This window comes from Acomys minous (genome assembly GCF_964271855.1).
Source record: "Acomys minous genome assembly, chromosome: 18".
NCBI lineage: Eukaryota > Metazoa > Chordata > Mammalia > Rodentia > Muridae > Acomys > Acomys minous.
In genome coordinates, this window is record NC_140501.1 from 67,497,405 (window position 1) to 67,514,606 (window position 17,202).

Here is a 17,202-nt window from a genome sequence, read left to right on the forward strand (position 1 = left end):
AGGTCCAGTCAGGTGGAGTGGGAGGACTGCCATCCTGGTATGTGGGAGGGAGGTTTAGGAGGATCGCTGAGTGGAAGGCCTTAAGAAGAAAAACTAGATCCCAAGAGTCCCAGCCTCAGTATACCTTCCCGCAATGAGGTGCTGTTTCTCTGCTACATCGATAGATACTTCTGGAAGAAGGCTCCCTGAAGGATGGAGGTGAGTAGTTATATACGTCACTCTGCTAAAAATAAAGAACTGGTTGATTCTGGATGCCCCTGCCACAGCCGTGCAGGAGGCTCTCTTTAACACGCGGGAATTCTAGGAAGCTGGGGGCGTTCCGGAAGGAGAAACAGCTTGGTTTTTAATTCCTGGTAAAGCTTGTATATATGTGTGTGTGTGTGTGTGTGTATATATGTATGTATATATATGTATATATGTGTGTGTGTATATATATATATTTATTTGGATTCTTCCTCCCTTTAACTTCCTTCATCCCCACTGGACACGGATAATGCCATTTACCTAATTACAGCAGCCTGGCCTGCTAGTTATGTGTCAGTTCTCATTACGGTAACAGCCGTCAGTGAGGTTTGCTTGACACTAAGCCTGCCTCTCCACAACTCTTTGAGGGCTCTTTTCTGTCTTCCTTTGTTCTTTTCCTATTCTACTTTTCCTGCTTTTATTTTTATTTTTATTTTTGTTTGTTTTTTCTTCACTGCCACTTCAGTTTCCTGGGCGCCTTTGATTTCTTCCTTTTTGCTAGGACCGCATCCTTGCTCTCGCTTTCCACCGGATCACCTTCTTGGAAGCTGAGTTAATGAGTGTATATAAAGGAAGCTTTCGAAACATTTAGCTTGCATAAAATAAGCAGTCTAGTTCGAGCTAGAGGGATAAGTGTGTCGATGGGAAGCAAGGGGCAGTTGTGTTTCTCACTCATTCACCCAGTTTCTGAGCGTTTCCTGCCTTTCACAGTCCTTAGGTAAAGAAGGTTAATGACAGCACATACATGAGCCCATTCTAGGAGGAAGAATTATGGAAACAGATTTTTAAAAACATGGTGCTAAGTACTATGACAGATAGGAAAAATGCCCTGTGGGATCCGAGGCATAACTAACTCAACTCCACAGTAGAAATGGCGCGTGACGACACAATAGCCATTCTCAAACATAGCAGCTGGTTCAGTCCATTCTACAGACCTGTATACCATCCCTTAAGCTCCCCTTGGTTTACAGATGTGCCACTTTTGAGATGCCACAGGAAGAACAGCTGTCTCCGGGAGCTTCCGTTGCTCTGGTGGAGCCGTACAGCTGCATCTTTTTCCTTCCTTTGCCTCAGCATTTGTTTCTCAGAGAGTTCTACCAATGCTGCCCACATACTTCTCTTCTCTCTCTCTCTCTCTCTCTCTCTCTCTCTCTCTCTCTCTCTCTCTCTCTCTCTCTCTCTCCCTCTCTCTCCTTTTTTATTTTTCTTAGTGTCAAAGAAACCTCACTGAGCCGGGTGGCGCATGCCTTTAATGCCAGCACTCAGGAGGCAGAGGCAGGTGGATCGATGTGAGTTCGAGGCCAGCCTAGTCTACAAAGAGAGTCCAGGACAGCCAAGGTTACACAGAGAAACCCTGTCTTCGAAAAACCAAAAAGAAAAGGAAAAAAGAAAGAAACCTTACTGACATAGACTTTCTCTGTGTAGCCGTGGCTGTCCTGGAACTCCATGTGTAGACCAAGCTGGCCTCGAACTCACAGAGATCCGCCACCCCAAGTGCTGGAATTACAGGCATGCACCATGGCACCTGGCTATTAGCATGTCTTTATATTCCTCACAGACTCTCATATCGGGGGCACTGGTTATCATTCTTAGAACTGAATTAATGAGCAATATCTCCCGGTTCCCAAAACATTGCCATTCCCAATAAGACCCAACTTTGACCTCCCCTTCTGTTTGTCTTTTTAATAAAAGTAAATTGATTAGTCCTGGTGGATGTTTAGATTTTGGGTCAAGGAGTAAGAGCGAGTAGGCTGGGCTGCGGCCCGTAATCGCAGCTCCTGGGGAGATGGAAAGGAGGACATCGATCTTAAGACATGCCTGGGTTACAGAGTAAGTCCAGCTAGCCTGGGCAACCCAGTAAGACTAAGAACAGAAAAAAGCTGAGGACAGCTAAGGCCCTGTCTCAAAACATGGGAGATGAGACTATGTGAGGCCCTGGTCAACCCCCTAATCCTACAGAAAAAAAAAGCGTGTGTAGGACTCATCAAAAATACAACATTCAGCCAGGCATGGAGGCGCATGCCTTAAATCCTAGCACCCAGGAGGCAGAGGCAAGTGGATCTCTGAGTTCAAGGCCAGCCTGGTCTACAAAGGGAGTCTAGGACAGTCAGGGCTGTTACAAAGAGAAGTCCTGTCTCAAAAAAAACACAAAAAACAAAAAACAAAAAACCCTAAAAACACAACATTCAATCAAAGAGCTAATTTCATGCAATGCTGGGTGGGTATTGTGAGTGTTTAATTAACTCACCGGTGTGTCACATATCACTTCAGAACTTGGAATTATTATGTATAGTCACTTAGCAATTATTACACATTTATGATTCCATGGGTTGCCTGGCAGAATGTCTAGTCTATATTCTCTGTTGTGAGGACTGGTGCAGGAAGCATCAATTTAGGCTAGAAAATACGTGACCGTTCACTTCTTACACTCTGGGTGGATGGGTGAAATGCTGGCCCCCTTTCTTCAGCATTTTTTAAAAATTATGTACACAATATTCAGCCTAGTCTACAAAGCGAGTCCAGGATAGCCAAGGCTACACAAAGAAACTCTGTCTCCACAATGTTCTTGCCTGCATGTGTGTCTTCCCACCAGAAGAGGGCACCATATCACATTATGGATGGTTGTGAGCCACCATCTGGTTGCTGGGAATTGAACTCAGGATCTCTGGAAGAGCAGGCAATTTTCTTAATCTTTGAGCCATCTCTCCATCTCTTTTTTTTTTTTTTTTTTTTTGTCATTTATTTATTTCAGTTTTTCAAGACAGGCTTACTCTGTGTATCCTTGGCTGTCCTGGACTCACTTTGTAGACCAGGCTGGCCTCGAACTCACAACGATCCACCTTCCTCTGCCTCTCAGAGTGCTGGGATTATAGGTGTGCACCACCACGCCTGGCTTTTCTTTGCCATTTTTAATCCATTAAATATTTCCCTCTTTTTCCAGTGTTCAGTCCATAATGGCAACTGAACACCTATGAAGGCCCAGGATCCACAAGAGCAAATATGAGCTGCCAATCTTAGAGTCTTGGTTCTGGAACTTAGGAAATACTCGCCACATTTTGTTTACTAAATCTAGGCAAAAGCCAGTTCATAGTCAAAAGGGGAAGTAAAATTAAGTAGGAAGAACAGAAAAGTCTTAAGCCCCACATAAGAATGTGAAGAATCTGAGACATTGTGGCCAACTGTGGAGCCCACCCCCACAGCACAGGAGACAGCAGTGTGAGGAATGCAATGCTGTCTGCTCATAACTGGGCTTACACTCACAAGTTGCTATGCTGCCTGGAGATAGATATCTGGAGTTGGGCATACTAGGTGCATGCTCCATCACTGAGCTATACCCCACCACACACATTTTTTAAAAACTCAACCTTTATTTAGGTAATATTTTATTAGTTTATTGTTGTTGTTTGTTTGTTTGTTTTGTTGGTTTTGTTTTTTTTTTTTTTTTTTTTGGTTTTTTGAGACAGGGTCTCTCTGTGTAGCCTTGGCTGCCCTGGACTCGCTCTGTAGACCAGGCTGGCCTTGAACTCACAGCGATCTGCCTGCCTCTGCCTCCCAAGTGCTGGGTTTAAAGGTGTGCACCACCACACCCAGCTTTGTTTTGTTTTTCAAGACAGGGTTTCTCTGTGTAGCCTTGGCTGTCCTAGACTTGCTTTGTAGACCAGGCTGGTCTTGAACTCACAGTGATCCACCTGCCTCTGCCTCTCAGTGCTGGGATTAAAGGCGTGCACCACCACACCTGGCTTATGTTATTAGTTTTTGTAATCAAACTACTGTAGATAAGACCTTATATGTTTACTACAGTCTGCTATCTCTGTACAAACGGAAAACAATAGTTTAACATTGTTAGGCTGAGGCCAGTCTGGGCTACATATTTCAAGTCATTCATATATGTATATATGTATATATACATTGCTGAATAGCCCAGTGGTAGAGCACTTATGCAGCATCCACAAATGCACAAGGCCAGGGCATTCAGGAAGTGCTACAGTGCCTGACCTCTAGTACCACACACAACATAAATATTTTATATAAAAAATATTTAGCTATAATTTCTATATATTTCCACAAGGTCTCTCTCTCTCTCTCTCTCTCTCTCTCTCTCTCTCTCTCTCTCTCTCTCTCTCTCGTGTGTGTGTTAAGGACCTTAAAAGAGCAGTGATCTCTGAGCTGGGAATACAGCTTAGTGGTAGATACTTGCTAAGCATTTATGAGGCTCTAGATTCAGGCCTCAGCATCATATACAGAAAAAGAAGTGATGTGACAAATAGAAGAGCCAAGATGTGTGAATGATTTACTTCAGCAGTACTACCATACCCCAATAATGGAAATGTTTTACTTTAGCTCTTGTTTCTGGGTAGGTTTGCTAGCCTGCCAAGCCCCAGTCATCTACAGGTCTTTGCCTTTCTAACACTGAGATTACAATTGTCTAGCCATGGGCTGGGGGAGATGGCGCAGAGACAAAAAGCACTGTCTACTCTTACAGAATTGAACTCAGGTTCAGTCCCAGCTGTCATTGCAGGTCACAATTGTCTGTAAATCCAGTTCACAAGGATGACTCCCTCTTCTGGCCTCTGAAGGAGGCACTAGGTGGTGCAATTACATACATGCAGGCAAACACTCATACACAAAAATAAATCTTTTTCAAAATTAAGGTAAAAAGAAAGCCTGCCACCACACACAGCTTTGCCTTAAATTTCTGTCGGTTCTAGGAATCTCAGAATCTCAAGCTCGCACAGCAAGCACTTTACTGAGCTACTTCCCCATATCTGCATATTTTGTTTTGTTTGTTTGTTTTCTTTTGGTTTTGGTTTTTGTTTTTCGAGACAGGGTTTCTCTGTGTAGCATTGACTATCCTGGACTCGCTTTGTAGACCAGGCTGGCCTCGAACTCACAACGATCCGCCTGCCTCTGCCTCCCGAGTGCTGGGATTAAAGGCGTGCACCACCACCGCCTAGCCTCCCTGCACATTTCAAAAGAGTGCTCCCTCGGGGTGCAAAGATGGATCTTCATTAAGGTGTTTATTTTAGAACATGCGTGAAATCCCAGAACTCAGGATATTGAGGCAGGCAGATTGTAAGTTAGAGACTGGGCGGAGCCACATAGTGAAACTACATGTCTTTTTCCACACATAAAAAGAAAAAAGAAGCCTTTAATTTTGAAAATCTGGGGCCTGAGGGGCACACATCTGTGGTATAGTGCTTGCTAGGATGTGCAAGGACCACAGTATACAATGAACAATCTGTTCACGCTCCATCCTGCCTACCTATTGGTCAACCACCCATAGGTTTTCTAGTCCTGCTATGTCAATGTGTAGTCACCACCGACTTAAACAATCAACATGGCCGCCCCGCCAGCTACCAACATGGCAAACAGAGCCTCAGTGCTACCGGAAGCACAAGAAAGAACTGCCTTAAGAATTACATCCGCTGTTTCGCCAACACCGAAAGCTTGCGCTCGCGAAACCGGAAGTGGCTTTTCATCTTGCCTCTTTATCCGGCTGGCCTTCGGGCGTCCTCGTGAGAATTGGATGTATCGTCGTTCTAGGCTTGGGAGGTGCTAGTCCGCCGCGCCTGATTCGAGCCGAGTCCGTGCTGGGGACGAGGATGTCGGACACGTGGAGCTCTATCCAGGCCCATAAGAAACAGCTGGACTCTCTGCGTGAGAGACTGCAGCGGCGGCGGAAGCAGGACTCTGGGCATCTGGGTGAGGTGCCGGGTGGTCGGGCGGGCTAGGGAGGGCGAGCGACCCCAGAAGAGAAAGACAGCCCCGGCTCTGCGCCCTTTCCGGAGCGACCATTTCTTGCACTCTTCGGATATAGGTAGCTGAAACCTTTGCCCACCTGCAGGAAGCTTGCACTGCCCCTTTCTCCTGGGCGTCTTTTTCCAGTTTACACCACACCAACACGGGGCTCCACTTCTCTCTGGGTCCCACTCCAGTCCTGTCTCAGAGAACGGTGCCTCTGTGAAGCCTCACCGTACCCTGTTTGCTTTGTCACTGTCATTTCTTTACCACTATGGGCAGGAAACAATACCTGCTTCTGTATAGCCCCACCGTGCCCAGTTTAGCAGCCACAACAAGATCCTCACTAGGTGATGCTAAATTAGTAGGGAAAGTGTTTACAAAGGTAGCCAAGAATAAAAAACACTTGGTTTTGGTCTACACACACACACACACACACACACACACACACACACACACCTTCTGTGATAAAGTCAGAAAGCTTGAAGGAACTTTAAGATTGTGGCGTGCTACCCTAAAATCCTTCCCCAGCACAAACTTGATTATTTAGGGAAAACCAGTCTCTAAGCTCTGGGAGAATACCGAATCCATGCCCCGGGCCAACGAGCCGATGCTAATCAGTGCACACAACTCCCATCAGCAGATCGTAGTGAAATTAAGCACACATGCTCACTTTCTGCGCCTGAATGTTCTGGCAAGATTCTCGCTGTAATTAGCAAGCATTTACTGCATATCTACACTATTCATAAGTGCGACAAAAAATAAGTCCACGTGAGAAGCAAAGACAATTAGAAGAAAGTGACACAAGAAAGCCCAGCATGGTGTCCCGTGCCTTTAATCCCAGCACTTGGGAGGCAGAGAAAGTAGTTCGAGGCCATCCTAGTCTACATAGTGGGTTGTGAGTTCCAGGACAACCAGGACTACATAGAGAGACCCTGTCTCAAAAACCAAAACAAAAACGCAAAGCAAATAAGTTAATAAAGTCAGATGCAGTATCATACATGTAGGATGCTGACTGAACGGGCCGCAGCCATTACAGCGATGAAGGAACAAGCTGGAGCTGCCACTTGAGTTTGGCCTTGATTTTTAAATTTTATGAGCCAGTACAAAGTTTATCATGTCACATAATTTTAAAAAGATAGTAGGGCAGTATGGAGCACAAAGTACAAAACAGGATCAGGGAATAATTAGAAATCAAGCTTTGGGGGATGTTTTTCCCCTCACCATACAAACTAATAACTTCTGTGCCTGGTAAGTCGGGGTTTCCCTGTTGATGTTTATTTTATGTGTATGTTCTGTGGGTATTTTACCTGCAAGGATGTCTGTGATGTTTCTGTATCACACACCTGGTGCCAATCGGGCCAGAGAAGGATTCTTTCCACTTCATACCCCACTGCGACTGGAGTTCTAGAAGGCTGTGAGCTACGTGTGTGTACTAGGAATCCATGGGAATCAAGCCCATGTCTTGTACAAGTTCATTCAGTGCTCTTAACTGCTGAGCCGTTTCTCCAGCTGTTTCTTGTATATCGACTTTAGGTAGACACGTGACTAAATTGGCTTTTATTTATTTATTTTTATTTTTATCTTTTTAATATTTTATTTATTTTATGTATATGAGTACCCTATCTACATGTACACCTGAATGCCAGAAGAGGACATTAGATTGTATAGATGGTTGTGAGCCACCATGTGGTTGCTGGGAATTGAACTCAGGACCTCAGGAAGAGAAGACAGTGTTGTTAACCTCTGAGCCATTTCTCCAGCCCTAAATTGGCTTTTAATCAATTTACCAAAGACTTCTGCTACTGGACTTAAGTATCTTTTTACCTTTTTGAAAACAGCCATTTAGGGGCTGTAGGGAAATGGCAGACAGGTAAAAGCACTTGCTCACCAGCAGGAGGACCAGAGTTCAAATCCCCAGCATGGTATTCGCCCCCCCCCCCTTGGTTTTTTGAGACAGGGTTTCCCTGTGTAGCCTTGGCTGTCCTGGACTCGATTTGTAGACCAGGCTGGCCTCGAACTCACAGCGATCCTCCTGCCTCTGCCTCCTGAGTGCGCCTCCACATCCGGCTCCAGCATGGTCTTTTAACTCCAAGCACTGTCAGCACCAGACACAAGGGTTGCAGGTTGCTGGCTACCAGCCTAGCTCTACAAATTCAATAAGGGACCCTGTTGCAAGCAAATAAGGTAGAGAGTAAATTCAGCGTGCAACTGTGACATACACACACAAATGCAAAAACATTTAGTAAAATATTCCTACTATATTTATTTGAGTGTTTCTGAAAAATCTTGTATGTAGAAAATAGTAAGAAGACCCTGTCTCAAAACAAAGCACAAAAAACAGTAACATTTTAATCACAAAAATAGAATATGCCTAACTGTCAGATTGCTTGTTTTGAGTTGCTAGATTTTGTGTTTTGTTCTGATAAACCTAGTAGGAAAAAAGTTTGTTTAAAAAAATGTGGTATCAGGTATCATTGCATATTTAAGTAAAATATCAATTTTAACCGTATTTGTGGCTTGAAAAGTAATACATGTTTCTGCATAGAATTTGGGATAGAGTACATTAAAAAGGATGTTCCTGAAGCTTTAATTAGAAGTTTGAAAGCATAGGAAATGCTTAATAATATAACATTTACTTACTTACATTTGTTTTGATCATGGACAGCTTCCAGGTCGGGCAATGGTGGTACACGCATTTAATCCCAGCATTTGGGAAGCAGAGTTCAGGGCCAGCCTGGTCTACAAAGTGAGTTCCAGGCTGGCCAGAGCTACACAGAGAAACCTTGGCTCAAAAAAGAAGAACAACAAAGTTGCTTAGAGAGGCCTTTGGTCTTTATTAGCAAAATAAACATTTATGGAAACAGCATTATATTACACAGTGCTTGGCACATAATTTTGTTTTGTTTTTTAATGTGTATGAGTGTTTTGCCTTCGTGTAATTATGTGCACCATGTGTATGCCCACTGCCCTTCAGGGGCTTGGATCCCATGAAACTGGATTTACACATGGTTATGAGCTACTATGTAGGTCTTGGGAACCAAACCCCAGGCCCTCGGCAAGAACAGTAAGTGCTTTTAACCACCAACCCATCTCTTCAGCTCTGGGCACATAGTTTGAGTATAAATAGGGAAATGGTTAATACATGGCTTAACATTTCTAAATCTACCTAACTAGCTGGGCATGGCATCACATGCCTGTACCCTAGCTGGGGTATAGAAAATTGTAGGTTAGCTTGGGCTAAGTAGGCCCTGTCTCAGACAAAGCCAGGCATTGATGGCTTATGCCTTTAATCTCAGTACTTGGGAGGGAGGGCAAGGCAGCTGAATTTGACGATACCCTGGACTACATGTAGTTTCCGGGCTAGCTTGCACTAAATAGTAAGACCCTGTGAAAAGCCAGACATCTCCATGACAAAGTAGTGGTATACTTTATTTAAAATTTATCTATATTAGGACAGGCTTGGTAAGCACACGCCTTCAATCCCAACGCTTGGGAGGAACAGGCAGATGGATCTCTGGTCTACATAGTGAGTTCCAGGACAGCCAGAGCTACACCAACAAACAACAAAAACCTTACCTATATTTGTATAGCCTCTATCTAAAAAAAAAATCCCATTTTTTTTAAGGGGAGGGTGTTACTGGGATTGTACCTAGGGTGTTTACATGCTGAGCAAGTACTTTACCACTAAGCTATATGCTAGCACTTATCTTTATTTATTTATATATTTAACTGGGTTTTGTTTTGAGACCAGGTCTCACTATGTAGTTTTGGCTGGCCTGGAACTTGCTATGTACACTAAAGTTACCTCAAACTCAGATCTGCCTGCCTCTGTCTTAGTACTGGGATTAAAGGCAATGTGCCAGTATGCCCAGCTGCCTTTTTAAATTTGTATTTTGAGTCAGGCTTGCTAAACTGCCTAGGGCCTAGGCTTAGGCCATGAACTACTCTGTAGTCTAAATATTTTCTGAACTTGGAACCCTCCTGCCTCAGCCTCCTGAGGAGCTAGGCTTATAGGCCTGTCTTCCACAATGTCTCTACCACCCACTTTGGCATACTTTGAATCAAGAAAATGTACAACACTTAAACGTTGTTGATATAATCTGAATTCCTGTTTAAAATACCTTGTGTTTCCTTGTTGCAGTGCTTTTTATCATTATGTATATTTGCTTATTGAAAGTAATTTTTGATCCTTCAACTTATAACTTGAATAAGCAAGCTTAGGATTTGCTCCTAGTATGACTCTGTTTTAGCTTACATTTATTAGGCTTGTAGGATCTCGATTTCTATTTATTTATTTATTTATTTTGGTTTTTCGAGACAGGGTTTCTCTGTGTAGCCTTGGCTGTCCTGGACTCCCTTTGTAGACCAGGCTGGCCTCGAACTCACAGCGATCCGCCCGCCTCTGCCTCCCGAGTGCTGGGATTAAAGGCGTGCGCCACCACGCCCAGCTAGGATCTCTATTTCTAAGCGTGTCTTAAACACCGGCAGTCCTCCTAAATAAAGTCTTTCTCTTACACTCCTGTAAGTATGCCACATAGTAATTATTACTTATATTTTTGTATACATTAACTAAGGCCAGTTATTCTAACTCATCCAAACCTTGTAAGTGCTCCCATGACCTTTTCTTGTATACAGTTGGTGGAGTAGGAGCGTATAGTAGGAGCTTATAGAGTAGGCTGGATACTGTGGCACACGCCTGTGATCCCAGCACTGGGGAGGCAGAGGCAGGCGGATCTCTGTGAGTTCGAGGCCAGCCTGGTCTACAAAGTGAGTCCAGGACAGCCAAGGCTACACAGAGAAACCCTGTCTCAAAAACAAACAGCTATGCAGTGGTGGTGCACACCTTTAATCCCAGCACTCAGGAGGCAGAGTCAGGCAAATCGATGTGAGGTTCAAAGCCAGCCTGGTCTACAAAGCGAGTCCAGGACAGCCAGGGCTATACAGAGAAACCCTGTCTTGAAAAAAACAAAAACAAAATAAAAAAAAAGAGCATACAGTGGAAATATGCTGGAACCTTCATTGTAGCCCAGGCTGTTAGCCAAGTATTCCAAGGGCCTGGTGTTTGTAGGTATGGCCACAGTTCATTAAAAATTCAAAATCCACCCCTGGAAAAGACAGTCAGATCCCAGTTCTGATTGTTGAATGTATCCCTTTTTTAACTGGAAGGTGTGAGAGAAGGGACGGCTGGCAGAGGCCTATGAGCGGCCCATGCTGTTTTACCGTCTTAGGCGCAGTGAGGGCAGAGAAGCAGGAAGAGCCTTTGACCCGGCAGGGAAGAGGAGGTGCTTCCCAGTGAACCCAGGATTATTTTGGCAAAACAACTGACCCTTTTCACTTTATTTTTTGTTTTTCCTTATTTTTAGATCTGAGGAATCCAGAAGCAGCACTGTCCCCAACCTTCCGCAGTGATAGCCCAGTGCCCACTACACCTGCGTCCAGCGGTCCTAAACCCAGCACAACATCCGTAGTCCCTGAATTAGCTACAGACCCTGAGTTAGAGAAGAAGTTGCTACACCACCTCTCAGATCTGGCCTTGACTCTGCCCACTGATGCAGTATCCATCTGTCTTGCCATCTCTACGGTAATAACCTGATAAAGTTGGAATTCATCACATATTTGCTGTTGTTTCAGGTAGTGTCTTACGCGCTTCTTTCTCTAGCCAGATGCACCTGCTACACAAGATGGCGTAGAAAGCCTGCTACAGAAATTTGCAGCCCAGGAGTTGATTGAGGTAAAGCGAGGTCTCCTACAAGATGATGCACATCCCACCCTTGTAACTTATGCTGACCACTCCAAGCTCTCCGCCATGATGGGTGCTGTGGCAGAAAAGAAAGGCCTTGGAGAGGTAGCCGGGACCATCACAGGGCAGAAACGGCGCGCAGAACAGGACTCAACGACAGTGGCTGCCTTTGCCAGCTCTTTAGCATCTGGTCTGACCTCTTCAACATCAGAACCAGCTAAGGAGCCAGCTAAGAAATCAAGGAAGCACGCTGCCTCAGATGTTGATCTGGAGATAGAAAGTCTTTTAAACCAACAGTCAACTAAAGAACAGCAGAGCAAGAAGGTAGGGTCATGTGGAAACGCACAGTGTGCTCTGAATTAGTTTTGGTTTGTTACCATTTGGACAAGGAGTACAATTAAAATATAGAGCAGTGGTTCTCAACTGCATGGCCTGCCCTCACCACCCCACCTGCATGGCCTGCCCTCACCACCCCACCTGCATGGCCTGCCCTCACCACCCCAACTGCATGGCCTACCCTCACCACCCCAACTGCATGGCCTGCCCTCACCACCCCACCTGCATGGCCTGCCCTTACCACCCCTGATGTCTGACAGTGTCTGGTTACATTGTCACAGCATGGGAGAGTGCTGTTGGCACTGAATATAGATACAGGGTCTGGAAAGTAGGGGGCTACAGTGCATAGTAGGAACCCTAACACCCCCCCCCCCACCCAAGTAAAACTGTCCAGCCTAGAGCGGGGCATGCCCCTTTATTCTTTATTTTTTATTATTTATTTATTTAATGTATATAAGTGTTCTATCTGCATGAAGTGCAGGCCAGAAGAGGGCATCAGATCACATTAAAGATGGCTGTGAGCCTCCATAAGGTTGCTGTTACTTGAACTCGTGAACTCTAGAAGAGCAGACAGTGTTCCTTAACCCCTGAGCCATCTCCCCAGCCCAGCACGCCTTTAATCCCAGCACACAGGGAGGCAGAGGCAGGCCGATCACTGTGAGTTTGAGGCCAGCCTGGTCTGTAGAATTGAGTTCAGCATAGCCAAGGCTACACAGAGAAACTGTTTTTAAAAAACAAAAAAAACAAAAACCCTATCTAGCCAAAAACTATCAGCAGTGCCATTGTGAGGAAGTCCTGATTTACAGAATCTGGAAGAACCCTCAGAAGAGGGTTCAGAGAAAAGAGAAATTAAAATAAATACAGGGAGATGAGTAGAGAATACTAAATAATACTTGGACCACGTTATGGAAATCGATGAATTATCCATATAGTGGTTCTGACTTGAACTACACTGAGTTCCCACTTGTTCACAACTTCTAGGTTGGTTTTTGAAAGTTAGTTGGTGTTTGGTAAGGATAACTGGTGTTCTCCCTTACAGAATTATTAAGTACACTGAGCTAAACAATACAACACCTGCACTGTGCCTTCCTCAGTACCCAGTCAATACAAATTAGCTTTTTTGAGGGGAAGTTATCCTCTCATAGGGAGTTAAGATCAGCTTACTGCTTAGCTGTAGATGCTAGACTACAGCCTAGAATTCCATTCTAAGTGCTTGTGAAACGTGAACCTCCCCTACACTGTTAATTCAATTTATCAGACATTAATGTGAGGTAGACTTGTGGAGGCGGTTTCCGTGCTAATTTATCTATCAGACCCTTAAAACCAAGGCTACTTCTGTCACAGGTCAGTCAGGAGATCCTAGAGCTATTAAATACCACAACAGCCAAGGAACAATCCATTGTTGAAAAGTTTCGATCTCGAGGTCGGGCCCAGGTGCAAGAATTTTGTGACTATGGGACCAAGGAAGAGTGCATGAAAGCCAGTGATGCTGACCGGCCTTGTCGCAAGCTGCACTTCAGGTCTCTTGGGAGAGAACGAGGTGGGGAGGGCTTTCTAGAAGCAGTATACTCTGCCTGTCTTTGGGATGGGTTCACTTGCAAATAAAGGAAGATTTTCTATCAGGCATCTTTGTCCCTGAGCAGTAATGAAAGTTAAAGTCTGGGAGAAGAGTCCTTAGTCCTAGCAGAAACCAGGGACCTGTGCTTAGGCTAGTGTTTTTTGTTTTGTTTTGATTTAAAAATTCTTCTGCATCTTTCTGCCCCCAAGATTTCATTTATTTTGTGTATATGAATGTTCTATCTGCTTGTAGTCCTGCAGGCTGGAAGAGAGCACCAGATCTCATTACAGATGGTTGTGAGACACCATGTGGTTCCTGGGAATTGAACTCAGGACCTCTGGAAGAGCAGACGCTGCTCTTAAGTGCTGAGCCATCTGTCCAGCCCCTAGGCCAGTGTTTTATTCTGATGTAACTAGCCAAGGTCCATCCTGGACTAAATGTTCTCCTGTAGTAAGGGAGTAGAAATTCTCCGTTTTGTTTTTGAGACAGGGTTTCATAGCTCGGGCTGGCCTTTCTGCTCTACTGACCAGTGCTGTGGTTACAGGCCTGACCTGAGCCAAAGCACCTAGATCCAGTCTTTATTCAAGAGAACTCAAGCTCTTTAGCTTAACATTATAGAAAATTGGGGAAGAGTAAGAAAAGTTGCATTTGAATTGTAGGATCTGCTTCTAAGTACCATCTTGATTCTGATTCCCTTTCTTTATTCTCCCAGACGAATTATCAATAAGCACACTGATGAGTCTCTGGGTGACTGCTCTTTCCTTAACACGTGTTTCCACATGGATACCTGCAAATATGTTCACTATGAAATCGATGCATGTATGGATTCTGAGGGTCCTGGCAGCAAGGAGCATACGCCAAGCCAGGAGCTGGCTCTCACACAGAGCGTGGGGGGTGACTCCAGTGCAGACCGGCTCTTCCCGCCTCAGGTACCTACATGTCTGGACAGCCTGGGGAAACCCATGTCCCACTATAGACGTAAACCGAGTGGAGTGCCCATACATGTAGGAAACTAGGGAATAACTTTGCAGTCTGGCTTACTGATGGGAATGGAATGGGAGAGGTCCACGAGTTACAGGGCTTGGGACCATGAATCTGTGAAAGAAGGAAAGATGACTAACTGCTACCTCATGCAGTGGATCTGTTGTGATATCCGCTACCTGGACGTCAGTATCTTGGGCAAATTTGCAGTTGTGATGGCTGACCCACCTTGGGATATTCACATGGAGCTACCATACGGCACCCTGACAGATGACGAGATGCGCAGGCTCAACATACCAGTGCTGCAGGATGACGGCTTTCTCTTCCTCTGGGTCACGGGCAGGTAATACAATCACAGATATGCAGGCATGGGCAAACAGAGTAGAGTGAGAACAGGGTGGGGAATACAACCCTGGGCTTTCTTAGGCTTTCGATTAAATGTATCACGAATTTAGGATTTCTCCCCCCTTCTATGGGGCTTGGCTACAGAAGAAATACTTGGGATTTTTTATTTCAGAAAAATCAGGTCCTTCAGATTAGATGCTATTTCATCTTTCCATTGCCTCAATGGTGTTTCCCATGTTACTGTCTATAATACATGAGCTGTTTTGAATGGAAATATGGGCAGACAAGTTACTTAACCTTTACATTTTTCTAGGGCCATGGAATTGGGCAGAGAGTGTCTGAACCTCTGGGGGTAAGTAAATCGTGTTGCCTTCGTCAGAGGGGAGTGGACTGGAGAAGTAGAGCTGCATGTTCCCTTCTCTCTGTACCCGCCAGTCTCTGCCCATGTCTAGCACTGGGCCTCTGCTGTGAGGCTGGTTAACGCTCTGGTTCTCTCTGATGCTGCAGTTATGAGCGAGTGGATGAGATCATCTGGGTGAAGACGAACCAGCTGCAGCGCATCATAAGGACAGGCCGGACAGGTCACTGGCTGAACCATGGGAAGGAGCACTGCTTGGTGAGCAACAACAGGCCCAACCTAGTAAGAGGGACCGTTTAAAGGCCCGAAAGCTGTGCTTTCATAAAGTAACCATGTTCTCTGTGATGAGCAGGTTGGTGTCAAAGGCAATCCCCAAGGCTTCAACCAGGGTCTGGACTGTGATGTGATTGTAGCTGAGGTATGTGTCCCCAGGCACCAAAAGCTTTCATATTTTCAATACAGTTATTCCTGTCAACATAATAAATTTTTTTCTCATTTCAATATCATAGACAGGGCTAGAATTACAATCTGGAATAATTTTTAAACATTTATTTTTATTTCATATGTATTGGTGTGTTTTGCCTGCATGTCTGTGCTGGGAATTGAATCCAGGTCCTCTAGAAGAACCACCATATTGCTGAGCCACCTCCCCAGCCCCGCAATCTTTTTTTTTTTCCCCAGCCCTGCAATCTTGAATAACTTAAAGTTTTTATTTTCTAGGTTCGTTCTACCAGTCACAAACCAGATGAAATATATGGTATGATTGAGAGATTGTCCCCTGGCACCCGCAAGATTGAGTTATTTGGACGACCACACAATGTGCAACCCAACTGGTAATATTACTAGAGAACAGGCTAGCCCCCAAGAACAAAACTTTATAGTCAAAGACAATAGTCAGTGAGTTGTATATACTTCTGATAGTCTACAAATGGGCTTTAAAGAACCTAGATTGCTTAAGCTTATATTAAAATCATTTACTGGAATCTACAACATTCAGATTAGCTAAGGATTATTCCCTAGCAATGACTGAATGGAATAGGCCTGGCTTGCGTCAGGTACTAATCCTCAGATATACAGATCCAGCTGCATCCTGTGGCATGAGACTGAGGCAGAAGAATTGCAAAGCTGCAGGTCTGCCTAGGCTATATAATAAATCTAATTTAGGGGGACAGGGAGAGAAATCTGGTAACTGATATAGCTGAGTGTTACGAGCATATATGTAAGACCCCCACATATTCAACCCCCAGTACCATCACCACCAAAGAAACAATCAACCCAGGCAGCTTTAGTGTCTGCATCTGCAGCATCTTTAAGTTAAACAGAGTTTAAACACTGACATGGGCCGGCCATAGTGGAACACACATTTAGCCCCAGCACACGGGAGGCAGAGGTAAGCAGATCTGAATGACTTCCAGGTTAGCCTGTCTACATAGAGAATTCCAGGACCTGAGACCTAAAGAAACAAAACCCAGCATGGCGGGTGACAGGAGTTACCACCAGAAAGTGGAACATGTAAGTATTTTAACAGTATTAGTCCCTTACAGGATTTTTGGCTTGCCTCCTCTTTTCCCCTTGTTTTAGGATTACTCTTGGAAACCAGCTGGATGGGATACACCTTCTGGACCCAGATGTGGTTGCCCGGTTTAAGCAGAGGTATCCGGATGGCATCATCTCTAAACCTAAGAATTTATAGAAGCACTTCCCTATAAAGCTAAGCATCCAGAGCCACGGCGTCCTCCACCAGTATTTAAATAAAAGTTTGTATTATAGTTGGGATTTTTGATGTGAAATTCTGGCGTCACCACGTACCTACTTCACTAGCTGTACCTGCTCAACTAGACATACGGAGTGGCAGTAGCGTAGCCACGGTTACACATGGGCTCACGGCACTTACAGTTA

At 44.7% G+C, this 17,202-nt stretch overlaps 1 protein-coding gene across 1 annotated transcript; it reads left to right on the forward strand.

The window, feature by feature from the left end:
* Positions 1 to 5,681: 5,681 nt before the first annotated feature.
* Positions 5,682 to 17,079, forward strand: METTL3 (methyltransferase 3, N6-adenosine-methyltransferase complex catalytic subunit). The gene is made up of 11 exons (XM_084767349.1): positions 5,682 to 5,946; positions 11,349 to 11,566; positions 11,645 to 12,049; positions 13,406 to 13,581; positions 14,332 to 14,548; positions 14,756 to 14,943; positions 15,259 to 15,297; positions 15,453 to 15,561; positions 15,656 to 15,721; positions 16,024 to 16,136; positions 16,885 to 17,079. The coding sequence occupies exons 1-11, from the start codon at positions 5,847 to 5,849 to the stop codon at positions 16,994 to 16,996; spliced, it is 1,743 nt and encodes a 580-aa protein (XP_084623475.1). The 5' UTR covers positions 5,682 to 5,846; the 3' UTR covers positions 16,997 to 17,079.
* Positions 17,080 to 17,202: the final 123 nt, after the last annotated feature.

Excerpts from the sequence above, each read along its gene's own strand:
- METTL3 (XM_084767349.1), top strand. The coding sequence starts at position 5,847 with ATGTCGGACACGTGGAGCTCTATCCAGGCCCATAAGAAACAGCTGGAC. Across the intron at positions 5,947-11,348 it reads GCAGGACTCTGGGCATCTGG|ATCTGAGGAATCCAGAAGCA; the intron begins GTGAGGTGCCGG and ends CCTTATTTTTAG. Across the intron at positions 15,298-15,452 it reads GAGTGTCTGAACCTCTGGGG|TTATGAGCGAGTGGATGAGA; the intron begins GTAAGTAAATCG and ends CTGATGCTGCAG.